We start from the raw sequence: 27,564 nt of genomic DNA, 5'->3' as shown, positions 1-27,564 counted from the left end.
CACTAACTTATGAAAATATATTAAATTTTAAAGATTGAAAATACAAACTTTGTTTAATTTTTCATTATATAATCCATACAAGTCTTCATTGAAAAATATTCCAATGAAGCAGTCTTCCCATGTAAATCACTCAGGGAAAAACTGATTTTCCATTTCATAGAAGTATAAATCTAGGGATCTAAAACAAAAAGTCGTACAAAAACTGTTAAATCCCAAACACTGCTTAATAAAAATTACTGCTACGTTAGTCATCTTATGCAGAACAGACTCATACTCATGCCCTTTAACTCAGCATAGTCATGACAGAAGTTTGTGCCATCTCAGACTCATGGAATAAGGCATCAAACTGTTTCATGGATATGCTCCCAATATGGAACCATGATGCAGTTATCCATTGTTAAGATTTTAAATTATCAGTCTGGAACTTAAACTAACTGAAGGTGACTAGCCCAGGAGATGACAGGGAGAGGCAGATCATGGAAACATAAAGTCATAGAATGGGTTGGGTTGGAAAGGACCTTTGAAGATCAGAGAAGATAGAATCTTCTGCTACCTCTGGCCAGCAGTGATAAGCCAATATTGCTTATTTACAGATTTGGGGATCAAAAATTGAAGTTTTGTGACTGTGCTCAGATGTCATGGATTTATGTTTTAAGATATCAGCTGGATTTAGCTTCTTAAGAATTCAAAGATACAACTGAACTTTCTCACGAGCACAAACTGACTTCTTTTAAATTCTAGTTTTAATGAAGTAACAGGAAAAAAGGGAAGAATTGAAATAGTCTCAGTAAATTAAACCCATCAGACAGCTACATCGGGATTGTGTGTAAAATCATTTCATTCCTTTAGCAGTCAGGGTCTGCACTCGTTACCTGGTGCATACCTAGTGAAGGACTGCTGGAGCACAGCAGTCACCCGGATTGGCAGCTGTGGAACCAACACAGCATCTGTAGGATCATGTGAGCATATGTGTGTGAGTACGCACGCGCACACACACCCACACACCCACAGCCTCCTCTACATTTCTAGAAAACACAGTGGAAAAGAACACGCAGACCTGGGAACAGGGACGTGCATCTGCATTCTGCACTATGGATGAAACCCACAATATTTCATATGTGTCCAGGGAATGTACTGAATAGGAAAGGTAACAAGATGTAAAGTAAACAGGGACCACCAGTTGACTCACTTTCTCTAGCCTTCATATTCACCTGTTAAATATTGGCTGATAGTATAAACTTAGGGCTGGTGTCATCAGGAAGGGTGAGCAAATATTCAGGATCAAAACCTAATAGGTATCAATTCTGATCCTGCAGTGTTCCCAGTGTCCCCAGATGAAGTAGTTCTAGGTAACAGTCAAAAGTCACTAGTTTGTAGCTAAGCCTGGGCTTTTTCTTTCTTTCTCATAAATTTTAATTAGTACTTCTATCTCTACTACTTACCATGGAAATTATACCAAAATTCTGAAGAAACAAAGCCTTATCTCTTTGGAAAATTAGGAATCATTAATCCTACACAGGTGACCTGATGAAGTGATTATTCAGCTAATGCAGTACCTTCCTGCCATCTTGTGGCACTGCAGGTTTTGCAACTCTCTGTTTGTTATGTTGAGTAATTTTTATTTCAAATTAAGTTAAATGGTTTTTAAGTTTCAGATGTCATCTAGTTAAACAACACACACACATACGCTGAGTGAAATCTTGGTCTGACTAGTAGCAGTGTCAAAACTCCCGCTGATAAAAAAACCTTCCAGACTGCACTAATTGTATTAATTTCAAGGTCTTATTATGTGAAAAATGAAAATAAATTCAAACTAAATAATGTAAAAATGGATTTCAAAGATTACTGTTATACTGAAATAATCTGTACTTATCTCTGAACTAATACCTTGCATTTCTATCATGAATTAATCTATATTTTTCAATTGGGATGCTTTGGTGAGTTTTGAAATAGATACCTCCTTTTTCTGAAGAAAAAAGAAACTGCATCTTTTATATGACTTACGTGACTTCAGGCAAGAGCCTGCAAGGGCTTGTTCAAAGTTTATTTACTTTTCAAAAATAAAGGGACATATGAGATTGTGCTACTGTCCGATTTCCTGTTCCTGCTTTCAGGCTGGAATCACCAACACGATCTTTGAGCATGGATGCACCACGAGGAATTAATATCAAAGCACAAGCTGGAAATATTGAAGCTCTTTCTCAGATGGATATCAAACTACATAGCAGTGATGGTGTGGTGAGTACAAGCCCTTCTGTTTCCATAACTATGGTTGATCTTCCTGACTGAATATAACTATAACTAAAAGTCTTTTTTTCACATCTGGTTATTTTAATTCCTCAGGTTTTAGAAGACAGAGTATTAAAATTAATAGTGCCAATAATAAGACTTTTATTTGTGTAAATAATACTACCAATTGCCATAATGTTATATTAGCTTAGAGAAAAGCTCTCTAATAAAACTTGGATAGCAGTCAGCTCCCCATGAGCATAGTGATCCCCAGGCATCCCAGTGGGGAATGCTGGCCCAGAAATAGACACTCAGCCCCAGAGTAGTGAAGCTCTTCAGACATCATTAAGAACTGCCCTGTCAGCAACAGCACACAACATGCAGCAGCCTATTTATCCCCTCTGCGAGGCTGTACCATGCCAGTTCTTCCACAAAAGAGCTACAGATGAACCCACGTCTGTCCTTAACCAGCCAGCTCGGTGGTGAGGCTTCAGCATTCAGGCCAGGACAGACTGGGTCCAGCAGCAGTGCTCATGTCCTGTTATTCAATATATGGGCAGAGACCCCCTCTCTTATCTTAGAATCATTGAATGAATTGTGTTGGAAGAGACCTTAAAGACCATCTAGTTCCAACCCCACTGCCCTGGGCAGGGACACCTTCCTCTAGACCAGATTGCTCAAAGCCCTATCCGGTCTGACCTTGAACACTTCCAGTGATCAACAAGTTCTCTGTGAAACCTGTTCCAGTACCTCACTGTTGGAAGAAATTCTTTTCTATACCTAATCTAAATCTACCTTTTCCAGTTTAAAAACAGTATCCCTGACAAAAAGAGTCCCTCTCCAGCTTTAGTGTAGGCCCCCTTTAATTACTGGAAGGCTGCAATGAGGTCTTCCTGGAGCCTTCTCTTCTCCAGGCTGAACAACTCCAACTCCCTCAGCCTTTCCTCATAGGACATGTGCTCCATCCCTGTGAACAACTTTGTGGCCTCCTCTGGACTCACTTCAACAAGTCCATCTCTTTCTTATGCTGAGGATCCCAGAAGTGGACACAATATACTGGGGCAAAGTAGAGGGGCAGAATCCCCTCCCTTGACCTGCTGGCCACACTGCTTTTGATGCAGCCCAGAATGTGATTGGGGTTGCAAGTGCACATTATTGGCTCATACTCAATTTTTTATCCATCAATACCCCCACATCTTTCTCCTCAGGGCTTCTCTTAATCTACATTCATCACCCAGCTTGTATCCACGTTTGAGATTGCCCCAACCCAGGTACAGGACCTTGAACTTCGTGAGGTCTCTGCTAATGAAGACAGTGGGCACCAGGTTATCCCCACATGTGTTCCAGTGTCTGCCAAGAGCCTAGCTCTCAGAGCAGTTTTGTATATAACAAGTCGGGGTAGAAGGCCGTTCTTAGATATCTGCCTAGACAAATTCATCTTGTTTTATGGCATGTTATTGCTTTACTTTATTATCTCTAACAAGCCCATTTGTCCTGCTTTTTCCCACACAGCTTTTGCTCGATGCTGAAACTGTGCGACTGCCCAAACTGCCTGAGGGTACAAGGGGTGGATCCGGTATTTCTCAGGGGCTCTATGAAATCTGCGTGTGCCCAGATGGAAAGCTCTACTTGTCAGTGGCTGGCGTGGGCTCCACCTGCCAAGAATACAGCCGTGTCTGCCAATGAGGCACCAGAAAAAGCCGCACACCCCCTTGCGCATCTGAGTTTTATATTACTGCTAAAAAGCATTACTGAAAGAGTATTTTTCAGAATTTAAAAAACTAAGTACTTCAATTTAGGAAGCAAATTTGTATCTACAATTCTGGACTACAGGGTGTAAGGGGAAGAAGAGCACAAATGACATTTCAGTTTCAGAAGAATGACTTGAATCAAATTACATGTTCTGTCAGTAACACTTTGAAAACAGCCTTACGGAGAGCATAAAAAAATAAAACTAATATGTTTCCTTGCTGAACTATTATTCAGTTCAGATGATTATGTCATTGTTCATATTTTTGAGATCTGTGGGTTTTTTCTCTCACTACTTGTAAGCACTTACTGTATGAGTGGGTGAATTTAGATTGAGGGAACTACTTGAACTATTTGCTAAGACAAAGCATTATTTGGAGAATTCAGAAAGTGCCAGCAAATGGTCTATGCAATTTTGTTCTTGCAATAACACATGATATAAAAATGTGATATTTGTATAAGTTCTCTGTAAAAGGTGTTAATTTGCTAAAGCTTTCTATTTTAATTTGGCAACATATATGCTGATTGGCTTATTACTGAGATTCATATAAAAATAACTAATAGTAAAACCTCCAGAAGTCATTAATACTGTCGTGCGTCTCAATTCTGTCCACTATACAACAGAGGAATATGTTATTAAATTTTATAATAGCAGTTGTTTGTTCTACTGCCTGTACTGTCACATTCATTTAAATCCTTTTTTATTTTAGGACATGCTAATTCAATAAGGCAATTTGTTCTGCCATTGGACCACTGAAAAGAAAAAAAGTGTGGCTTCAGATTGTCTGACACAAGGAATTGTTTTAGCAGTGGGGAAAAAAGTTCTTTTACGCAGCCCACAGGTTTCAATTAACAGGAATATTTTATTTCTGTCTGCAGCTGTTGACTGATATTTCCGATCCTGACAGACTGGGACTCCATCACAAATGGACAGAATAAAACTGCTCTTTATTTTTTACATTAGGACTTGGGTTACAAAATAAGTGCTCACCAGAGTTGACAAACTCTTCATTAACCTTGTAAAGAAATACAGCTGCAGACCCATTCCCCTGTACAGTGTTGCACTGAACACAAATAAATTGTTTGCACATCTCTGGGTAGCAAGATTTATATTTAATAGTCTGTTGTTTAAACCTTTTAATTCCTTTGATGCTGTTTTGTATACACTTGATGGTATTGTTATCCAGGAAGGAGCTGCTATCACACGGTGCCTTGGTGTCTATTTACAGAAGGATTTTAACCCATAATTGTTAGTAAACCACAGAATGTCCATCCTTTGGAAAAAATAATAATCATCCTTAAAACAAGAGAATCGGAACAAAAGAGTTACTAACTTTTTTTAAACTTGCTACTTCGGCTCTGTTGAACAAGGGAGAAGAAAACCAACACTCAGTTAACATGCCTGGTACACACAAAAGCCTGAGCTGAGGAACAGTCCCCTGTTGACAGTATCCACTATTATTGCAGTAAAGCCCTGGACAGTCCCTGCCTCAAGGGCTGCCTTTGCAATTTACCTAACTAGTCTGATGTACAAAACTGAAACTGCCCTTCGGCATTAATTGCGGAGTCCCCACAATTAATGCAAGCTAGAAGAGCTTCAACAGGGCAAGTAGAAGATGCTTAAGCTGAGCTTAAGCAATTGAAGCAAGGTCTCACATGTTATTTGGAGACTGCTCTGATTGCTAATACATTCCCTAAATGAGAAGTAGGAAGCCACACTTCTTTAACATCTGAAATTCCCTTTTCCTGGGCTTAGACTCACTCACTCCTACCTTCAGGAGCAGGTCTGAGGCTGTTGGCCATAAAGAGAGGAATTTATATCTCTACAACAATATCTCTTGATTATATCTGCCCCTCCAACTAAGCCCTCTTCTGAGGCAGACTTTAACAGAAACATATCTTCAGTACTCCTTAGGCAGTTTAGGTGGTTCCAGCTCCATGCATAAGCTTTTACAAAACAAATTATGAGCAGTATGAGTATTAAAATAAAGATCAGCAAATACCTTTGCATTTGCCATATTCCTAAAAATTCCTCTAACAAGAAGTAGCTTGGAGGGCTGTAATGTCAACAGTCTCTTACAGATGTAGTATTAACAGCACAATTGGGAAGTGCTTAGAGATTTGTCACTGTCTAGTTTCAAAGGCATTTGAATTGTCACCCTTCCCAAATTTCTGACACCATAGAACATATGTTCATTTCCATGTAGTATCAAACTAATCATTCACCTAATCTAATCACTGTAAATTAGTTACAAACTGCCTATCCTGCCAGCAATAGAAGCACAGCACTTTAAGTTATATTTATGTTATACTTTAAGCTTTTGGTTTGGAGGCACATTTTCAAATGTCATTTGCCAATTAACAAAGAACAAGGGATTGAACTAAGGCTTTCCATGTATCGCAAGAATAACCTCTAACTTCTGGGTATATGGAAGCCACTTCTGTTGCAACTTCTTACAGTGATGTTGTGCTGTTTTAGTTAACGTTTTTACAGAACTGAGGTATACAGCTCGGACAGTAGTGTTACCCTGACTGGTAACACTACTAATGGCACTTCATTTAGACACTGCAATAACTACCGCCTTTCTTGTAAAGATAAACCTTCTGGACTTGCCTCAGTTCACAGGTAGATTCTGATTATTATTGAAAAATAAACAGGTCTGCTGTACCCTAAGTGCTGCCATCACCCAAATAACCAACTTGCCCCTTTTCATTGCCTAAATTTCATTCTTCTTATCATTATGCTACAACATTGATATCAGAAGTATTGTTGCAGTATAGAAGTTGTGTACATTTTTTAAAGCATGGATGGCAACATCCTATCACTGAAGAACATTTTTTGGATCTTTTTTCTTTTAGATGTGGTTAGTGGTAAAACGAAATTTATACTAAAATTACTACACTGTAATCAGGTGATGCTAAAATCTCAGTTGTTGTTAATCTCAATATAGCTCATACATCACTAAATTATCATTTCTGATATCTCCACATGGACGTCTTTCCCTTTCTCTTTAATACTTAAAAATTACTGTTTCTATTTGAATCAAATTTCAGTAAATAGTTACAGATTAACAGAAAATTATGGCACAGGGCAGTGTGAGTATGCAGTTCTCTAATTTATTTGTAAAAGTGTTATCCAAATGGAGAAGAGAAAAAATCACTACCAGCATAGTGAACTGTATTGTGGTGGGGAAAAAAATATTTACTGCCTCAAAAAGAATTATTTACAGCAATTCTTGTAACTGGTTGCAATTGTTACACAGCAGAAAAATTATAGTAAAACTTCATTGGTGATTGCCCAAACTCAACCCTTTTTGTTTCCATTTTACAGTCCTTTAGTCTTCACACTTGTCTATCTTTATATAGCTTTATGCAAAAGGAAATTGCGAGAATCGAAAACTGAGTTATTGAATAAACTTTATACCTTTTGAAAAGTCTGCTTCTCCTTTTGTGTTCAAATGAAACACAGCTTAAATGAATGTTTTCATTTTTAAACAAAATTATCTTCCCAAGACTCTAAGAATGTGAAATGTACAGTATTTAAAAATACGACCAAAAATCTTGTTCCAAACTAAAAACGTACTTTGGAGAATTTAGAAAATGCTTTACAAGTAGGTTTCACTGGACATCAAGAATTCTTTGTCTTAATCAGTAGTAGGTAAAAGTAAACAAAAAAAATTACTCCAGTGGTACTGAACAAATCATCCAGAAAACAAACCAGTTTTGATTAAAAACTCATTGACAAATCCCTTCATGTGACAAAAATGTATGTCTTCAAATGAAAACATTTACTTTGGCTATCAAGTTTAATTATCTTTGAACTATTACTTCTGCCTTTGTTCCGTAAGACCAATCCAACCTTTCTCAAGTGTTCAGGTCCAGCAACAGAAAATCTCAAAGGTAGTACTACCCCCCTCTACTTTAATTGGAGCAATTACAATACATTTAATTACAGCCTTGTTTAAAACAACCCATGTACCAAGTGAATGCAATCCTTATAGTAAGTTTCTAAATCCTATTTTACAAATCACCACAGTAACTTTACTGATAATGATATGAGTACAAATCATGCAAAACTGCATTTTTTACACAATAAATCATTTATTTTTCTTTTGGTAGTCAGATACACAAAAATCTATTTCCTTAACAAGAAAAGAAGTTATTTTTCTTGTCTCTAATTGCTGAGGCAATTGTTCAGTGCTTTTTAAAATAGCTGTGTATGCCATTGTTTGAGAGGACAACTTAAAGCTTCCACAGGAAGCTAGTAACAAGCCTGTCAAGGCTTCTTACAACTGCAGTTCCTTAGATTTCAGCTATCAAATGTATAGTTAAATCAGTCACCTGTACTACTGATTTTTTTGCTAAACTTCTCAGCTATAATACTGGGAGGCAAGACTGCTGAAGCTCCTTTTCCTAGATATAGTGGTGGTACCTGTGGAAGATAGGACATATACTTGAACAAAGAGACATTTTCTCTAATGTGAATTTGTGAAATGTACAGAATTACTTGTCAAACATATTTTTGTGAAACCTATATGCTAACATTTACTTCTACAGATCCTTACTAAGGAATCATCACATCTAACTGTTCTAAGCTTCCACTCCCAGTTGAGCTAAAAGGAAGAAAAATTAAGCATTTTATTTATGTAATTTTATTTTTAATCAAGAATTAAATGGCACTTATGAAATCAGTTTCTATCACAATATGGTTTCCTGGTCTCACAAGGCCTCTTTATCTAGGCTAGCTGTTACAGTGAATTAAGTAAATAAGAAAAGAAACTAAGAGACTTCCAGTTGAAACGCCACTTTTGCCTTCCTCTCTGCATCTGTCTGTAACTTTTAGTTTCTATCCAGCTTCTATAATAGAATAAATTAATTTTTCTGTGTCAGTCAGGTTTTCTTGCTCATCTTGGTTCAATATTTAAAATTGCTTCAGATCATTATCTTCCTAAGAACTGGGACCATTTTCTTTCTCACAGTGTCAGCACTTAACAATATACACAAAATAAACAAACATTTTAACAAAATAGTTTAGTAATTCTTCACAGCCAGTTTAACAGTTCATAAAAATAATACTGGTAAGGCAACATAAGTTGCTTATAAAACACAGCTAGATACTTAAAAAATTTTCTTTCTCAAAAGGTCACCTAAAAACAGGGAAATGTTCATAGTGCTCCTGTTACTCATTTGCATGCTGCCATGCTACCTTATGTTTTAGCTCCATTTAAAATGAAAACCATGAGAACTGTTTCAAGTATTTTGCTTATCCTCAATGCTATTCATCTGACTTATTGCACAAAGGAAGAACCACAAAGGAATCTGTTTTAAAAACATATGGAAAAAACTAAACTGATTTATTTCATGGCACACCAGGACTTGTGTTTTACTTACATGCTGTTTATTGCAAAAAATCAGCAAAATGCACAATTTCTTTGAGAAAATTGCAAACATTTGTCATTGCAAGAAAAAAGCACATTTCCTTTTCAATAGTATTTTAATATTCGTACAATTATTTAGAATTAATTGAAAAGACATTGTGTATTTACCTATAGAAAAGAAAGTTTGAAATAATAGGTAAATTTAGCCTATTTTATAAAACCAAAACACATCGGACTGAAATATGTTTGCATTTTTCTTTATTAAAATTATGGCACTTAATATTTATTAGCAGAAATAATAACAGGGCTCCACAATCAGAAGCAGTATCATTTTCCAAACATCACATTTGTTCAAGAATGAGCCCTTATAATTTACTCAAAACTGAAGCAGTCTTCATCACAATTTTTTATTTTCAGATTACAACACTATCACAGCTGTATCAGCCGTGCAAGCTTGCTGTTGTTTATTTTCCTTTGTATTCTTTAAGTTAAATTGCAGTTTCACTGTGCTGTCAAGTAGACAACTGTAATAGCATGTCACTGGAAAATGTGTAACATTTATGTTTAATGTGGCTGATCCAGCAAAGAAAAACCCTTCCATTTAGCATTATCCTTCCATTATTTATTTTTTAAATTTTTTTACAAAAAGCTAATGTTGACCATATTGCATGACATTACCAAAAGTATTACAAACTATAAAAGAAAGAGCGTGAACTAAAAATAAGGTTTCTCTAGGGCTGTAGTGAATAACAAAATAAAAAGAGCATTACATTGCAGCACCTTTAAACATGTAACAAAAAACAGTGCTCTGTGTACACCAAAAATGGGTTACTGAGTTGTACTATTATCAATGTTTGTTTGTGGAAAAATATATATATATGTACACACACAACGGCACACACACAGGGGGGAGGAAAGAAACTCAAGCATTAAGATGTCTGAAAACTGAGTTTTGGTGTTCAAAAAATTAAGAAATCATAAAACACCATATGATAATGTTCACAGATTTTATAACATCCACATGCATTTTCCATTAAACAAAAGATGACAAGCTCTAGAAAAAAAAAGAAAGTAAATTAAATACTTCATTATTTTATAATAAGGTAAATGCAATCAATGCATGACACGACATTGCATGTTAAATCAAGTATTAAAATAACTGTACCAGTTTACCGGTACTAAACCATCCTTTAAACTTTTACAATGTGATGCTGCAGCAAATTTATAATCAGATCCAGCTGATAAGGGTATTACTGTGAGTTGCATGAATTTCCACAGAACACAAAAGAATACAGAAATGCTTTGGAGCAACATCTCCAAAGTTATTTTAACTTCCATCCTATCTCCCATTTCATTGTATGTCCAGTCTTAAGACTAATACATTGAAAATGGACATTAGCCTTTCAGAAACATTATATTAAATGAAATAAATCTAATAAGGAGTTATAATTACAGGTTTTATCTAACAGAAAGCTCAGCTTTGGTTATATAAAGTGCAGTTCAATAATATGCCAATTAATCACAATGTTGTACAATACAGCTAATTTGTGCAGCTCAAATTCCTTGCAAATTCTAAAAAATATTCATGTTTTACAGTTTGCTTAACAGCAGGCTCAGTTAAGAAAAAAATCCCGTTTAAATAAATTTAAATTCTAGGTACTTCAGTACCATACACCTTTGTGCACTACGCTTCTAAACCGCTTGGCAACATGTAACTACTTGGACAATCCATAATCTGTACAATCGCATTTGTAACCCATCACATGAAACACTTACGCTCTTGACAAAACAGTTCCCTAACCTCTTCAAATAATTTATACTTTTTGTTGTATAAAGTTTTCAAGTTTTATTATGATACAAGCAGTACATTCCATCACTCTCATAGCAACTTCTGAAGTAAACCTATCATTGGGAATCTGTGGAAAAGGAAGCAAGTCAGGATACCTAGTTTTTAAGCTATCTACTCCATAAGCCTCCAATGTCTGAACATCATTTGTAAGCCCTTCAAGTTGCTGACTGTACTCCTCTATTTTTTGAGCAAGGGCTGCTGGTTTTACATCTTTGTCTGACTTGCCCTTCACAGCGTAGTCAGCTGCAATCAACGCTAGTTTAGTAGAAAGGTAGCATTTAAAGCATACCCATTCATTGGCGTTTTTATGAAGGTCATTTCGTGCAGCTGAAAAGTTAGCTCGGGCCTGCCTAAGCCATCGCCGTGCCTCCACAGGATTGCCAACAGACCTGAATGTAGGCGGGACAAAAAAGCGTTGCGAGTAAGATGGCCCCGTGGAAGAGGGACACTTTTCTTTATACTGTTGCCTTTCAGATTTGTGGCTTGTTGCTTCCTGATTCCATGAAGTGTAAAATCTCTGAAATGAAAATTTATCTGACTGAAATCGAGAAGCAGAGGATGAAAATGGTCTTCTTGAGGCTCTATCCATATTTTGATCCATAAAGGCCTGTTTTTCCATCCTGTTAATCTCATTCTGTAAATGTTTGAAAACTTCATTAGCTATATCAAGATTCTCTGCATTTTTATCTGGATGCCATTTAAGATACAGCCTCCTAATAATCTTCTTTCTTTCAGATTCTGGAAGCTTCCAAGCCTGTTCAATCACAGATGTCACTTCTCTTAATATTTCTGGCAACGAATTTGACTTCATCTTTTTTGGGGAGTGATGTTTTGAGGACATTGTTTTGTGGCTCTCTCTACCAGCGAAGAGAGGTGGAATTGCCCTCGGTCCATGTGCCGGAAATTCTGTAGGACTGGTTGGGGTAGAAGGTGTACTATCCCTGCCTTGGGAACTTTCCTCTGGTCTGGAAAATTTGTACAAGTCAAGAGAGCTCACTATTTTATATTCACTATATCCAATATCAATCTGGTAAATCTTCCCTAGAAAACTAGGACTTTCATCATCTTCTCTTTCTACTTCTTGTACAATGATTGCATAGGTATAAGTTGGCTGATATGATCCATATATATCACCACCTTCAGAATCAACAAGGTAACCAACATATTCACCAGGATAAAATACATTCATTGGATCCATAAGAAGTGTATAGTGAATTTCAGCTGGTATAGGAGTGCCAGGTGTTGGTAGTTCAAGTTTTGATGGCTCAGAAGAGTCATACTTCACTCCTAAACTGTCAAGCTTCTCACTGATCCGATAAATATCATTACAACCCAGCATGGCAATTAAATATGAGGTATCAGAAATCAGGTTGTCAGTTGCAGATTTTAAGGTCATGGCTAATGCTAAGAGAAAATTTATGTCTTTGCTGTCTGAATGCTGTATGTAAAGCAATATTACTGCATTTCCATATCTCTTCAAGAAAGCAAATGTTTCGCTTTTGCTGTGGGGAATAGGAGCAAACCCTTTAACTCTTAATGTTGTTTGCAACTTCTCAAAACAGGAAACTTTCAAACCTTCTCGCAAAGCTTTGCAAAGTCTTATTGCTTTTTCTTCATTAGCTAGAAAAGCATTGTCATTTTCATGCTTCATAATCCTAATAAGTCCTGTGATAAATTGTTCTGAAGACAACAGTAACTGTAACCTTCCTTGCAAGGAACATAACGCTCCAAACTGACAAATTTTGGGGGACTCCTCATCCAACTGTTCTTCAAGAATACTGCTAAGTAAGCGGGGCCTCAATTTCTGAGGGAATAACATTATCAATTTAGTGTGAAAACCATGGTCTTTGCCTAAGTAACACTGGCTAAGATCAACAAGCATCTGCACACCAATGTTACCTTGAATTCTGCTTTTGTAGTGGGGTGCATCATCAAAAACTAAGATACTAGACTTTACCAACCTACCATCTTGACTGGGAAGGTAAAGGGCAAAATCCCTCATATTCTCAAGGTCATTCCTAACCTTTACAGAATCATTCTGAAGACTTTTGAACAGGCCTGAAACTACTCTTTTAACTGTGCGCATTTCATTAGGATCCAACTGCTTTCCCTCTGAGCTCTTATATATGCGCCCTAGAACTTCAACATACTGTTTTGTTGAAATAATATCTTCAGTGCCCAAATGTTTAAATAACTGATGGAAAGTACCGAGTTCTAAAGGAAGTTTGTAAAGATAAGGTTTAAAATCAGATTCATACTCAAGGTTTATTACCACCTCTTCAGGCTTAAGGAGTTTCCAACCTTCTTCCACCATTACAAAAGAAACTCCTCGAAGCTGAAAGCGGAATTCCCTCTTCTCTGTACTAAGAAATTCGTAAATGCTCCTTAGGACCTTGGCCCTAGTTTTCACCATGTCCTCATCCAAAGTTGTTATATTGCATATGTTCCTGCAGTTATTGATAACTTTGTCCAGAGGAGGGTCCAAATTAACATTCAGCATGGTTAAAACTTGCTCAAGTTGTTCTTGTGCACCAAGACTACTTCCCTCTTGCTCTTTGATGCTTAAAGGTGTTGCTTTCTCGGGAAGAATGGGACACGACGTCCACAGCAACTGCAACACATCAGTCTGTTTGAATTTAGGATTCACCTGTGCCCCATTGAATCGTATAAGAGGAAGTGTCCCATTAACTTCTTGATACTGGGGATGAAATCTAACAAATTCCGCTGGAGCTCGTTCAGGGCACAGAAAAGGAATTAACGACAATTCTTTCAGAAAATTTCCTGAAAAAAGGTCAGTTCTTTCTTGGAATATGTGATGAAGGAGGACATCGACAGTATTCTGTAGTGTTTCTTTAGACCAGTTTTCTGTATTTGCTCGCATGCTGATTTCCTTAGCAAACTGTAATAACTGCTGCTGTGAAATGATGTATTTCAATCCAATATGTCGTAGAAAAGTTACCCATGATGGAAGGAATCCAGCTTGATTTTTTGGTTTTGTAAGTTGCTCTAGCTTCTTAAAAAAATCTTGAGGTATAAAGAATTTTTCAGGAAGCATAACTTCAAAGACTTTTACAGTCCTGTCATAAAAATATTTTGCAGGCTTTAACCTATTGCTTGCATCATGAATGATCAAAATGCTTTCAAGCTTTTCAAACAGCTGTTCTTTCATTTCTGAGGCTTCTTCAATGCTAGTTAGCCTATTCTTTAAGTAGATCAAATGTTCTAATTTTGCATCATAGGACAGACTTTCAATTTTTGGCAAAAGATGTTTCAAGTACACTTCAAGATCATCCACAGAGACACAGCCAAGCATAGTATACAAATCTTTCAAATGAACTTTCTCTTCAAGAAAAGCTGATGAAGTTGACTGTGTCCATCTGTCTACTTCTACTGATGGGATGCTTTTTGTGAGGACATAACACGTCCCATATTTTGAAATGCTGATGTATCGACCACTAATGGATTTGTAACATGGAAGAGACTTTAAAATTTTAATGTCGTCCTGAGATGTCAAATGACATAAATTGCAATTGAAGTACATTAAAAGAGCCTCGAAGTCACTTTCTACTAACTTTTCAGTCTTAAAAGTTGATGTCTGTACCATATATTGTATGGCTTTCAGAATGCTTGAAGGATTATCTATATTTGCTGTACATCCTGACAACAAAGGCACTAAAGCACTGTCTTTAGAGCAAATTTTGTTCAATGCCAGCTGAATACAGCCTGTTTTCATCAAAGCATGGAAGACTTTATCACTTTGAGCATTTGGGAAAACAGCTATGTGCATAATGCTGAGAGGCAGTAAAACATCACACTCTGGTACAACAAGGTGATTGGCTGAGACAGTAAACTTGACACCTGGGAGCAAAGTCCAGTCCTTCAGAGTGTCAACAACATTGTCAAATTTTGCTTGCATATCTTCTTGTTCTTCCTTAATATTTATAGACTCACTGATGAAATGCCAGGCACTTTTAAGCCAAGATTCACTTGCAAAGTTTTCCTTCCATTTCATACAATTTCTAGTTTTATATTCTCTAGGCAACACAGATGATAACAATTCAGCAAAACTTTTGATATCAAAGACTTTTGCTACTTCACTGCTAAGAAGAATATTGTTGTATCTCAAATACAATGTGTTCATAAAGAGATCCTTGCGAGATGGAATCAGTTCATGGTATGTTGTCAAGAACTTTGGTCTCTTTGAATCAAAAACTTGCAAAACGTTGTCAAGCGTAAGAAGGAGCGGCAAACCCTCAATTTGGATTTCATTTTCTTCTGTATCTTTAAAACAGTAGTCAACCAGGAGTTTTAGACTATGGAAGAGTTTCAAATTTGTCTGCTGAAGACGACAGGGTAACTTTCCAATGTGGCAGTTAGAGTCTGGAAAAGAAAATGTCATCAAAAATAATCGGACATCAGCAGGTGTCACATAGGTGACAGGAATATCTGCATCTACCAAACAGTGGTAAAGATTTGCAGTCTCATCACAGTTATATACCAAATTAAATCCAATTTCTAAGAGTAGATGCTTGAGTCTGTAAACATTCTCAGCCACTGTCTTCCGTGTTGTGATGTTGTATTCTGTATTTTTGAGGTTCTGCAATTCATCTTGTAGCAAATTGTCAAAGAATGGCCTGCCTTTGTTGACAGTAGACATGTTAACCCATGTGATGATAACAGCAGAATGCAAATCAGAACCATCAACATTTGGAGCTCGCATAACAGGTAAAAGACGCTTCAAATCTTCATAAATGCAACTGTAAACTGCTTTCACTAAACAATACCAATCTGGCTGAATATCAAGTCTATTAACTGGAAAAAAGGATAAAAACTTTTTTAAAGTGTCTTTCACAGCATGAATAGGTGTGTTTTGCAGCACTGATAGTGTAGGATCAGTACCTGGAAAATACCGTTTCTTCAGCTGAATCAGCAGTTCAACATAGGCCGGTGCTATGAGGGCTGTCATTAGACTACTATTCCAGTCACTTCTTACTCCAACACCATTATCATCACGCCACAGGTTTCTTCTTGCAGAATCCAGAGCAAAGTGTCCATTCACATGAAAAGGTAATCCAGTTTCTAATGATAAAGGTAAGAAACAGAATGCTCTATGGGGTTTTTTGTAATTATGAGTAATGCAAGCTGCTACTCCACCACGAGGAAAAAGAGTAATATCCTCATTCTTGTGGGCTGAAACCACACTTTTGGATACCTTTTCCATGGCAGAAAAGCCTGACCTGTTACAAATTAACCAAGTTGTAAGATTTCCTTCAGAGTCTTCAGTATCCATTGTGTAAGTAATCTGTTGCACAGGTATTTCACTTAGCTGCTTCTTCTTAGTTACACTGTCGATCACAGATGCGTGGAATTGCTTTCGTTTCAGTCTGTCTCCATCAGTGATTTTGCCTTGTACAGAATAAAGCACATTCAGTGCTCCTGTTGTTTTTTCTATCTCACAAATAGAAATTTTTTCCATATGGTTCAAAAACATTAAGAGTTCTGCTCCATCTGTACGCAGCTTATCTAAAAGATTTTGGACCATTCTATCTGAGCATGGAACTGAGGAAATTTCTGATACTTTTGCCATTTCTCCATTTCGAAGAGGAAACCTAAACATCGTACAATTATCCAGTTTAAAGTGATCTCCTAAGTAGAGGTCCAGTACATCTGAGAACTGTGTTCTGAAATCTGCATCTAAATCTCTAAACATGCGGCCAGGACTTGTTGATGTTGAACCAGGTGCATATCTTGCATGAGGATCAAAAATACAAAGTATATCATTGCCAGACAGGAAAGACGGGCAATCAGTAATATGGTAAACAGAATTGAAACCTATACCATATTGTCCAGTTTTACAGGGATTTCCTACTTTTGTACCTTTTCCAAGGTTCTGAATTCCCCGAATATCATCTTCTGTAAAAGGCTGATTGTTGTAAACACACAGTGCTGGTCCTTGAAGTGGTGCCCATTTCTCATCAAATATTCTATCAGCTGGATGCTGTCTAGGATCAAACACAAAACAGATCTCTGTAGCTTTTGCATCATCTGCATTCTGAAGGAGCTCTTTCAGCATTTCTTTTTCTGAAGGGTACGCATTCAGAATGCTTTTAATTCTACTTGTCAATTTTTCTTTCTGGCCAAATTCTGTTCCAAGGGTAGTAAAACAGATATTTGATGCGTATCTTTCTAAAGCTTTATGGCGTTTTGGTATTGCTCCAAGTTTCACTGCAACTTCTCTTGGAATATCGCCATGACAATATTTAACAGTTGTGTCTTTAACTTTAATCCATGGACAGTCATTGTAACACAAAGATTTTGCAGGCAGAAGTGCAAGACGAGTATCTGGCAACAAAATATCACCATACTTTTTCTCACAAAATTCCTGCTTCTTCTCTCTAATGAGGCCCCATATTCCTTCACTAATTATTCTCCTACAGAGCTGAAAGTTGTCTTCGGTTAGTTGTTTGGTCCCTCTTTCCTGATTTATGAATTCCAGAACTGCAGCAAAATCTTCAACTGTAAAAGCCTGTCTGACACCCACACTTTCAAACAGCTCACGGAAACTATTTTTATATTTGTTAGGCAACTGATAGAGATAGGGTGCTGCTTCAAAATTCAAATGAAAAGACACTTTTTTTGGATCAGCATACACATTCTCAACCAAAATAAAACTACAGTTTGTCAGCTGTTCAATTATCATGGCTTTTGCTGATTCGCTCTCTAACATTGCTTCATGTAGATATTTGTAACAAGCATTAGTGATATTTTCTTGATATAATGTGATTCCATCAAATGACTTTGCAACTTCTTCTAACTGATTTATGACTAAATTAACAGGTGGTTTCTTCAGTAGACCCAAATATTCTTTGACAGCTAATGACAAAGCACCACAGCCTTTAAAAGAGTGGGAATTTTCATTAAGAATTGGTTGTGTGAGGCAAACTATATCCTGATGATCAGCAGTGAAAAGATCAGTTGCTGAAAACATCGCTTCAGGCTGAAAATCACTGCCTTTCCAGTGCAGTGAGAAACCTGCTGGTTTGCTAAGGAAAGGAAGGAAAGGAATGGTTTGACATTTTGCAGCAAATTCTTTAGCTCTAGGATCTCTAGATTTTAGTTTTTCATCAATAAGACTCAATATAGTACTGCTTCTGAGACAAGCTGCAGCATGATCAGTCTTATTAATTTCAGCTACAGACTCTGCACGTTCTATCAGATCTTCCCATAAAATATCATCTTTAGCCATTCCCAACTGAACAAGTTTAACCAAAATAACAGGGTTAAGATAATCCTGAGTGGTACCATGAGGAAATCTTCCATCTTCAGCATCATACAACTTTGCAACTCTTCCTTCAGGATGGATCAGTCTTGATGGTGTAACTAATGAATGTCCATCCAATGAACAGGGAATACATGGAGTAGCATGAAGAATTCCTGAGAACTCCTCAACTTTTTCATTGAGAACGTAACGCATCAAAGGATCACGCAGCTCTGCGTCAATCTCCTGAACATTAGGGAAAAATACCTCAGAAAAGAACTGTTTCTCAGTGAAGGTGTTCTCCAATAATATGTATTTGCATCCTGCTTCTTCAAATCCTGTCTTTACCCAGGATGGGAGATCTACAGCACACAGATTTTTGGAACCAGTTTTTTTAAGGTACTTCAGAAAGATCTTAAAGGCTGACGGCCCAACATCTGGCCTCTTCAGTATAGAGTCATCTAAAAACCTTACATTCTTCATGGAAACCCAAGACAAACCATCAGAAAACACTTTAATCCCTTCTTTGCTTTTCATATGAGCTATGTCTTCATAAAATCCTTGACAAATAACAGAAAAATCATCATGAACTGAATCGGGATCTGGCCACACTGCACAGTAACTGTAGTCAACAAGCTCACCATTGATTGCCATGTCACGTAAAACACAAAGGGCTTCTATGTAGGCTTTTACAATAACATGCCTCATGAATACTGTATTCCATCTTCCTTTCGTGTCTGTTTTCCATATCTCTTTCCGATTTGAAGTAACTGCAAAGCAGCCATTTATATGAAGAGGTAAGCCTGTTTTTATTCGCAGAGGTAAATAGCAGAATACTTCTCCTATGTTGTTGCAATTAGGTTTCACAATCCACTTTTGATCCTGGGTTTCAGACAGCAACACTCCTACACCACCACAGGGAACCAGACCTAGTCTTCGTCCACTTTCATGTAAAGAAAATTTCAAAGCATCTCCAACATCCATGCAAGAACATATAAGCCATGTTGTTGAATCTACTGTTTTCTGTGGCAATTCATCAGCTGATCTTTTCATCTGTCCTGATTTAGCCATCTCAAAGAAAGAAGCTGGATCATCTTCAGTACCTCTGAAAAGTGGAGACTGTAAATCAGCAATCCGCCTAAATACATGATGAAATTCTTCTACTACTATCTGTAAGATACATGACGACTTTGGTGTTTCAGTGGGAAGCTTTTTGTTACTGTTGCTGCAGACCTTCATGAGTTTAGCCGCTTCCTTTAAAACACTTACATTTGGTGCAGTCAAGGCTTTAGAAGAACACAGATTTTTTCTGATAGTGACAACATCTTGTGCCACGCCAGGATCATCTGCTTCAATTTTCAAGTATTTCAAAACCATTGAGTTTACACTCTGAGCAAATATTATCAGTCTATGACCACAAATGCTAAATTCATCCACAAGAGAGTAAATGTCTGCTGTATTGTAAGATGTACTGCTCACTTCACTCACTTTAGCTTCCTGCTGAGTCCTAAAGGACAGCCTGAAAAGTGTTCCTTTGTAGCTGTAGGGAGATTCTACTGTCAGTGGTAGCTGGCAACCAAAAACTCCTATAAATGGCTTAAACTGATTTGGAAATTTTCGCAGTCTTTTCTGTTGTTTACTCCAATTGATTTTGATCCCTGGGTTAGATTTATCTCTGATGTGCTTACTTATATGGTTGACATTTGGATCAAACATAATCATGAACTCACGGCTCAAAATAATAGGAACATCAGTGATATGATAAACAGAATTGAATCCCAGTCCAAATTTTCCTACTTTGTCAACTTCACTCCTTTTTAAAGACTCTCCTAATCGAGTTATATTTAGGAAATCAGAGTCGGAAAACTCAGAATTATTGAATGACCACAAAGCTGGACCATGACATGCTGCCATTCCTGGATCCAGAAGATTCTCCCTTATATCCATATTTCGTCTCATGTCAATCAGGAAATTACATTCAGTTGCATTAGCATCATCAGCATTTTGAAGAAGTTCTTTAAAGATATCTGAAATGGAAGGGTATTCTTCCAAAATGTTTTTAATTCTTACAGTCAGAGGCTCTCTTTGCCCAGATTGCTCAAATCCCATATTCTCTGGATTAATCAGTCTTGTGCTAAGGCATGGGACATTTAACCACTCCGCGGTTTTCATTGGTATGTCTTCATGCACCAAAATTATTGGTTCAACAGAATCTTCAAGTAAATCGTTTAAGTCATCAACTTTGATGTCACAGTAACAGCACTCATGAATTGGCCTCATTGCAAGTTTATAAGGAAGTTTGCCACTGTATAGCGGCATGGGTGTGTGCAGACTTGCAGGAATCTGATTGCTATACAGCCATCTTATGATGCTCAACATAATGTGAAGACTTTGTTTACTCTCTTGTTCTGAGAGAGACTGCTCACTCTTTAGATATATTTTCTGAATGACCATAGAAACATGGTCTGGGGTTAACTCCTCAATTGAACCACAACATTTAAACAACTGGTGAAACTTTGCCATAGTTTTTGGCACATAATGTAGATAAGGTTGGAGATCAAGATCAGGAACTGACTTTATTACTGCTTGTGTGAGGGAACAAAAGGTTTTACCTGTCCAAACCCAGGGAAATTTCAGGGCTTTAAAAGCTTCTTTGCCTTCTTCTAGATGATCATGCATAAATCCATAAATCTCAAGCAAGATATGTTGAAATTGATAATAGTCCTCATCACTGAAGGTTTTAGAACTATGCCAATCAACAACCACCTTGAAATGTTTCAAGACTGCTTTTATGCTGGGCTTGGTGGGGATGCCAAGTGCTTTTTCTATATCCAACAATACATTTTCCACAAGAGGAACTGAGGAACCAACTAAAATGGCGTGTGATAGATCACACATTTCTGGTGGTGAACAGAGATTACATTGATCTCCTTTCCAAACTAAGGATCCGGGATAATTTGGAGGCCTTTCCTTACATGCAGGAATCCATTTTATCTTTTTCATTGCAGCTTTTGTTTCAGATGAATGAAGCAGCATATGGTTTTTGTTCAAAATCATCAAGAGAGTTTTAGCTTTTCTTAACAGTAAATCATGATTGGTGTTAGAGTCAGCATGCAAATTTTCAATTTTTTTTGCCACTCTCAATATATCACTTTCCTCAAGATTGGTTTCATTTTTTAAGCCTATTTGTCTCAGTGAATGAAGAATATCTGATGATGTAAAAATAACAGGGGGGAAGCAAATTTCCTCCTCAGCATAAAACAAATGTTGCAGAAGTTCTACCTCAGGATCAAAAAGTTCATTTGCTGACATTATCTTTTCTGGTGAAATCTTAATAAACTTTAGTGGTGTCAGCCAATCTATCACATCTGTACTCTCATTTTTAAGAAAAGTCAGATTTTCAAGAACCCATTGCATTATCTGTGTTGTTTCATCATATGAATAAAAATCACTTCTTATGTCTTCTATAACAAACTTCAAGCAATCTGTGCTTTTTAGCTGTTCTATTTTCAGTAGATTAGCTAAGCGAATAGTTGCTTCATCACTGCTGTCAATTATTGGAACAGAAAATCTTAGACCAGGAGGAATTTTGGCAGTGTGGTGCAATACCTTACTACCTTTCAGTCCTGTAAAAACAGGGACACTTTCATCAGATGATTTCTCGATTTTTTTAAATATTAGCAATTCCTGAATAATTCTTTTCTCTTTTTCACTTGCATCCGTTAAACTAGCTAAGAATGCCCTAAGAGCATCTTTATGCGTTGGTGGGAATGATGCAACCTGATTGCATAGTTTCTGTAAGGACATTTTTTCCATTATTTGTAAAACAGCACTTGGCAATGGTGGATGCACATATTTTTTTAGAAGTGGATGTTGGATAGAAATATCCAGTTTCTTAAGTACAACTCCACCAACTTTCTGAATAATATCAGCTAAATATTCTGGGAGCTGAGTCTCAGATTCGTCTTCCAGAACAATAGGTGATGGATTCCTAAATCTAACCAGTTCCACTGATGTTTGATTTTCCTCCAGCAGCGTCGTGGGGATAAGTGGCATTTCATCAAACACACTCAAGTCATCAGAAAAATGTATATATAGATTCTTCCAGACCATCTTAAGCCAGGAAACTGATGGGTGCTTTTTTTCTTCCAAACCTGGATACCACTGTACCACCACATCTCTCCCAGGCCACACACTATTCATAACTTCTTTAATGAGCCGGGCAAATCTCTCTGGGTTCAGAAGCTGCAGCTGAGTGCATGGCCTCCCTGAAAATATAGCAAAAGGGCAAAGCTGTGAAAATCACAGAGCAGAGTTACATAACAAAGTGCTTCAGGGGGAAGAAGAAAAAGGAAAATAAATAAAAGAAAAAAATCTAAAAAAATCTTGTGCTCTGTCTTTTTGTGGAAAAAAACCCTGTTTGTTAAATAGGACTGCAAATACCAGCTTCCTTTGCTTTCAGGAGTTAATTAAAAGTAAATACATTCCATATTAGTATAAAAATATTTTAAAAATTGAAAATTATCAGTGTGTTATTACATTTGTTAGTTTAACACAAGAGTTTTCAGGCATACATAGCAACTAGAGATTTAGTACTGAAGTTGAAGCTTCAAACATTTTTTTGTTTGGTTGATATTTTACATTATTTATTTGCCTAGTGGTAAATAAAAATCATTATTTGTCTCTAATTGCAAATGTTTGAATAGATTTGAAAGATTATTTATTAGATATAGCAAAGACTGGCTCAAGTGCAGCTGGTCTTACACTAAAACTTACAAGAACCTAGACTCAGTTGTGCAGGAAGTGCTGAAACTAAGTCTAGATGTATAAGTTTTTATTCTTATTACCAAAGTCCTCACTAAAAGAAATACATCTTTACATTCCTGTCTTAATCATCATTAGAACAGCTTATACTCTAAAAACTACAAGACTTCAGGGGGTAAGAAAATAGCACAGGATATAAAAATACCACTACCTCCCAACGACATCAGAAACAATGACAGAAACGGAAGCAAGACATCTATTTGAATTGCAGATTTTGTCCATCTAGATAACACTGCCATTTCCTTAAAAGCAACAGTCCAAATAAAGATTAAGATCAATTATAGACATCCTTCAGAAAAATATTTTTTCCTTTTACTTCATGCCTACAGAGCTATGGGTTCTGTTAGTTCTATTGAACAGAAAACACAGGCAACACATCAGCCCTGTGAAAGTGAGAAAAACTTACAGAAGTGACCCAAGAAGATAAGTATCTATTTAAAAGCTAAACCTAAATCCCTTTATTTGAGAAGTTTAAAATACTGTTTTAAAAACTACACGTGATCTTAAAACACTGGAAACCTTCCTGCATATGAATTTATTAAAAGAAATAAATAAATAAACCAATGAAAACATTGGTAACTTCCATGTAACATAACTATAAGGTTTTCTTCATCAATGTGCATTTTCCCCTCCACTGTATTTAGAACTCTTTTTATAATTATCTTTGGTTGCTATCTCTTGGCAGCTCTATTTGATAAGTTTTGTATACAAGAAAGTTGGGGTAATGAGAATAGCTAATCACCAAATTCACACAAATATCAAGCTTCAATCCAAACCAATACATCTTCAGTTAATAACCATACCTGAAAATCCCCAGAGAAGCTGTTGGGCTAGAATATAATTAAATCCATTTTTAGAAAACATCCTGTGAGCTACACATTAACACACTAAATATACGAACAGTTATCAACTAGAAAAATACAGTACACAGATTAAAAATAAGAATCTACTTAAAAGCTAAACCTAAATCCCTTTACTTGAGACGTTTAAATTACTGTTTTATAAACTACACATGTGATCTTAAAATACTTATTATTTGCAACAGACAACTTTTATGGCAGTGCAGTTGTACGTCACAATTATGCAAAATAATAGAATGAAGAATAATTTAGGAAAACATAGAATGAAGAGAAAAGTAGGCCACTACAATCTCATGAAGGATTAACTAAAAGAATTTAAGAATTTCTAGAAGATTTAAAAGAATAACTGCCATATTTATTTACAAAATATGATCTTCCATTCAATGACAGGCATACTACCAAAAACAAGTCCCTAGAAAAATGTCATTCAAAGAATCTGCCAGAGGAAAGGAGAGACAAAAGCAAGACCTTAAATGTGACCAAAAATCTTCCCAGTAACTGACAGACTTCATTGCAACTCTGAGATCAAGCCTGGAAGTGAAGGAATGTCCTAGAAGAACTCAGCAAGGAAGTGGTTTAATAGGGGTTTTTTTCATTTCTGTCACCTCTGCCTTTTCTGTTTAAGATGTATTCAAGCAATTCTGCTTTTTAAAAGAAAGTTGTTCTTTACAATAGTTTCAGATTTGTTGTCTTCCATATTCAATAAAAGTCGCAGCATGAATTTCATATCTTCTATACATTTTATATTTTTTTAAATATTGCACATTTTAATCTATGCAACAAGTCACTCTCAATCCCTTTAATTTTTTCACAGAATCTTTGCCATACTTTAAAAATTTATTGTCTTGCCTCAGAATTACCTTATTTTTCTATTAGTTTTGATAATGAAGGAATGATCAAAACATGGAAAAAGGAGGAGGTTTACAACTGAACAGGAAGAATGATAAACAGAAAACATATAAAGAATTGAAGGGGAAAAAAGGTCAGAATACAGACAGAAGAAATAGAGACTGAATGACTGAAGACCATGATAAAAGTTATCATGAAAAGCAAATTAAGACAATGAATTACAGTATTCTGTGTCTAGTTCTAATGTCTTCAGTCTAAAAAATAATTCTGAAGAATCAAGCAATGAAAAAAACCCAAAAACCCAGAGACAAGAATCTTTTCCTGAAAAGCACATTTTCTAGACACTGAAGAATAGCTCACCATATACTAATATTATTTAAAAATAGGCTGAGGAATAACTTGGTTTGCAAATTTTGTTTACGTGAAAGGACTTCTGAGACTCAGGCTTCAAATTTACCAATCCAATGCATAATGAATCACAAGAGTGAAAAGGTAAATGCAGACAAACTGAGTAGAATGGATGCCAAAAAAAATTTAACTATGTGGGCAGTTAAATAGAGAGGCATCTTATCTATAGATGCAGCAAACTGGTTCAGCAAGTCTTTTGATCATGATTGGAAGCATTTCAGTAGTTGCACATTGACACAACCATAAACTATGAATTAAGACTCAGGAAACACTTTGCCATTGCAAAGGCAAATACTACAAATACAAAAAAGAATTAAGAATGTCTTAAGTGGAAGAATACTATTTAAATAAAATTATTAATCCTTGAACGCATACTTTACTAAATGAGTATCTATTATTTTATTGTAAATTTTCATTCTTCTTCCTTTGCCCTTTTGTTCATTTATAATTTTCATTTGTTTCATTTCCAACTCAAACAACAATATAGTCTGTCGTATCTTAAATTTTTTTTAGATGACCAACTTATTTATGGGAAATCAATTTCAAAAGAGACATTACTTTAAACTTGGGGGTAGACCTAGTCTGTTCAATCATTAGAAATCTGTTTCACTAGAAGAGAATACAAAAGATACCTTACCCCGGCTTTTGGCAGCTTCTTTCAAAGTAGCGAGAACTTCAGGCTTCAGGTCATCAGAGAGTAACCTTCCCTCCAGGCCAGGAAAGAGTGATCTAGCACATCATGGAAAAAAAAAAAAGAAAAAGAAAAAAAAAAAGACCCCCACATTTTAGCAAGGCATCATTTATTTATGTCACTGCATAGACATTACCAGCATGGGAATCACCACAGTAGAACAGGAACATGCAAAGCAATCACTTGCATACACAGAATAGAGCTTTCACTAGGTGTTTTCTGACAAATGAAAAAAAATCATACATTTAGAAGCAGAGAGTCGTAAGAAACTAATCTTTCCAATTACCCTTTTTTTTCAAACCAGGTCTAAGTAAGTTTTCTTTTCATAGAAAAGCTGGGATTAGAAAACTATTTTCACCCATTTGTATTCTAATAACAAAACAAAAAAAGCTAAAATAGCACCTACCATTCTATGTCTCTTAGAAATTCTATCTGAAACTATACAAAAAATGCAAAACATAATTCTAGGATTTCACACAGATATGTGGATTTCAAAAGATCTGCAGTCAATAGTTAAAATTATTGTGCCAAGAGTCAGTCTCATCCTGCTCTTCCCTCACTTTAGCACTTAAAACTAAATAGGTTTTTAGCGCTTTGGTATTCCTGAAGTCAAAAATAAATATCTGATTTAATTCTGACAGTAGATATGTTCGTTAGACACAGACCAACACAGAATCTTGTTCTTCCACAGTGTTAACAGAAAGAAATTCATAAGAGCTTATTTCACCTTCTTAGCAGGCTCCAAATTTAAATAAGCAAAGAGCCAATCTCCTAAATTGAAAGTGCTTTAAAACATCTAACATAAGAAATATATCATACTTAAAATATTAGAATTAAAGATAGTTAATGTAAACGAGCTTAGAGGCAAATAAAGCATTACTATTTCAAATTTCTGTTTTATCATAGCTAGCAAGGAGATTTATGCCTAGTATAACATGCTTTTTTATCAGTTTTACATTACTAATCAAATCAAGTCCATTACCAACACAACATGAACTGAATAAGAAATACTGGTATCATTTAAGTTTCAAAAAATAGTATTTTATGACTAGTCTGAAGCAGGGCTCCAAACTGTTAGTCTCATCATGGGTATGTTTATACTAGCTTAACTTCTGGAAGGAGTAACAAAGTGAAAGAACACCAAAATATAAAACATCTCACAACAGATGCTAGAGAATTTTCACTAGAATCACAGGCTCTGAGTAGATTTAATCCCATGACAAATAACATGAATTGTTCAGAGCAAGAAAGATTGTGGGGTTATGATTATGAGTTTAAGATTATGGAGCTTCTGGAACAAGTCCAGCAGAGGGCAACAAAGATGATTAAGAGACAGAAGCATCTCTCTGAAGAGGACAGGCTGAGGGAGATGCTGTCTATATATATATTCAAACTCCCATTTACAAAAGGACCTCACTCGGAGTACTTTTTACCTTAATAATACCAATCTGGGCACACTCCAGCCCACC

The 27,564-nt window shown here is 36.3% G+C and overlaps 2 protein-coding genes across 7 annotated transcripts in view; one reads left to right on the top strand and one right to left on the bottom strand.

Moving 5' to 3' along the window:
- Positions 1–5,068, top strand: part of SGCG (sarcoglycan gamma) — a 112,352-nt gene extending 107,284 nt beyond the window's left edge. For all 4 annotated transcript variants that reach the window (XM_027652425.1, XM_027652416.1, XM_027652433.1 and 1 more), the window contains 2 exons: positions 2,115–2,238; positions 3,742–5,068. In XM_027652425.1, the coding sequence (XP_027508226.1) occupies positions 2,115–2,238; positions 3,742–3,915 (298 nt within the window). In that variant the 3' untranslated portion in view covers positions 3,916–5,068. The remainder of the gene's footprint in view (positions 1–2,114; positions 2,239–3,741) is intronic.
- A 3,551-nt stretch (positions 5,069–8,619) lies between these two features.
- Positions 8,620–27,564, bottom strand: part of SACS (sacsin molecular chaperone) — a 59,499-nt gene continuing 40,554 nt past the window's right edge. For 2 of the 3 annotated variants that reach the window (XM_027652396.1, XM_027652407.1), the window contains 2 exons: positions 26,042–26,133; positions 11,171–22,731 (listed from right to left, as the gene is read on the bottom strand). In XM_027652396.1, the coding sequence (XP_027508197.1) occupies positions 11,171–22,731; positions 26,042–26,133 (11,653 nt within the window). Of the gene's footprint in view, positions 22,732–26,041; positions 26,134–27,564 lie in introns of all 3 variants that reach the window. The other variant, XM_027652387.1, reaches the window with a different exon arrangement.

The sequence above is a fragment of the Corapipo altera genome, unplaced genomic scaffold, assembly GCF_003945725.1.
Source record: "Corapipo altera isolate COAL_440 unplaced genomic scaffold, ASM394572v1 0, whole genome shotgun sequence".
Classification (NCBI taxonomy): Eukaryota; Metazoa; Chordata; class Aves; order Passeriformes; family Pipridae; genus Corapipo; species Corapipo altera.
This window is presented reverse-complemented; position numbering and strand designations above follow the sequence as displayed.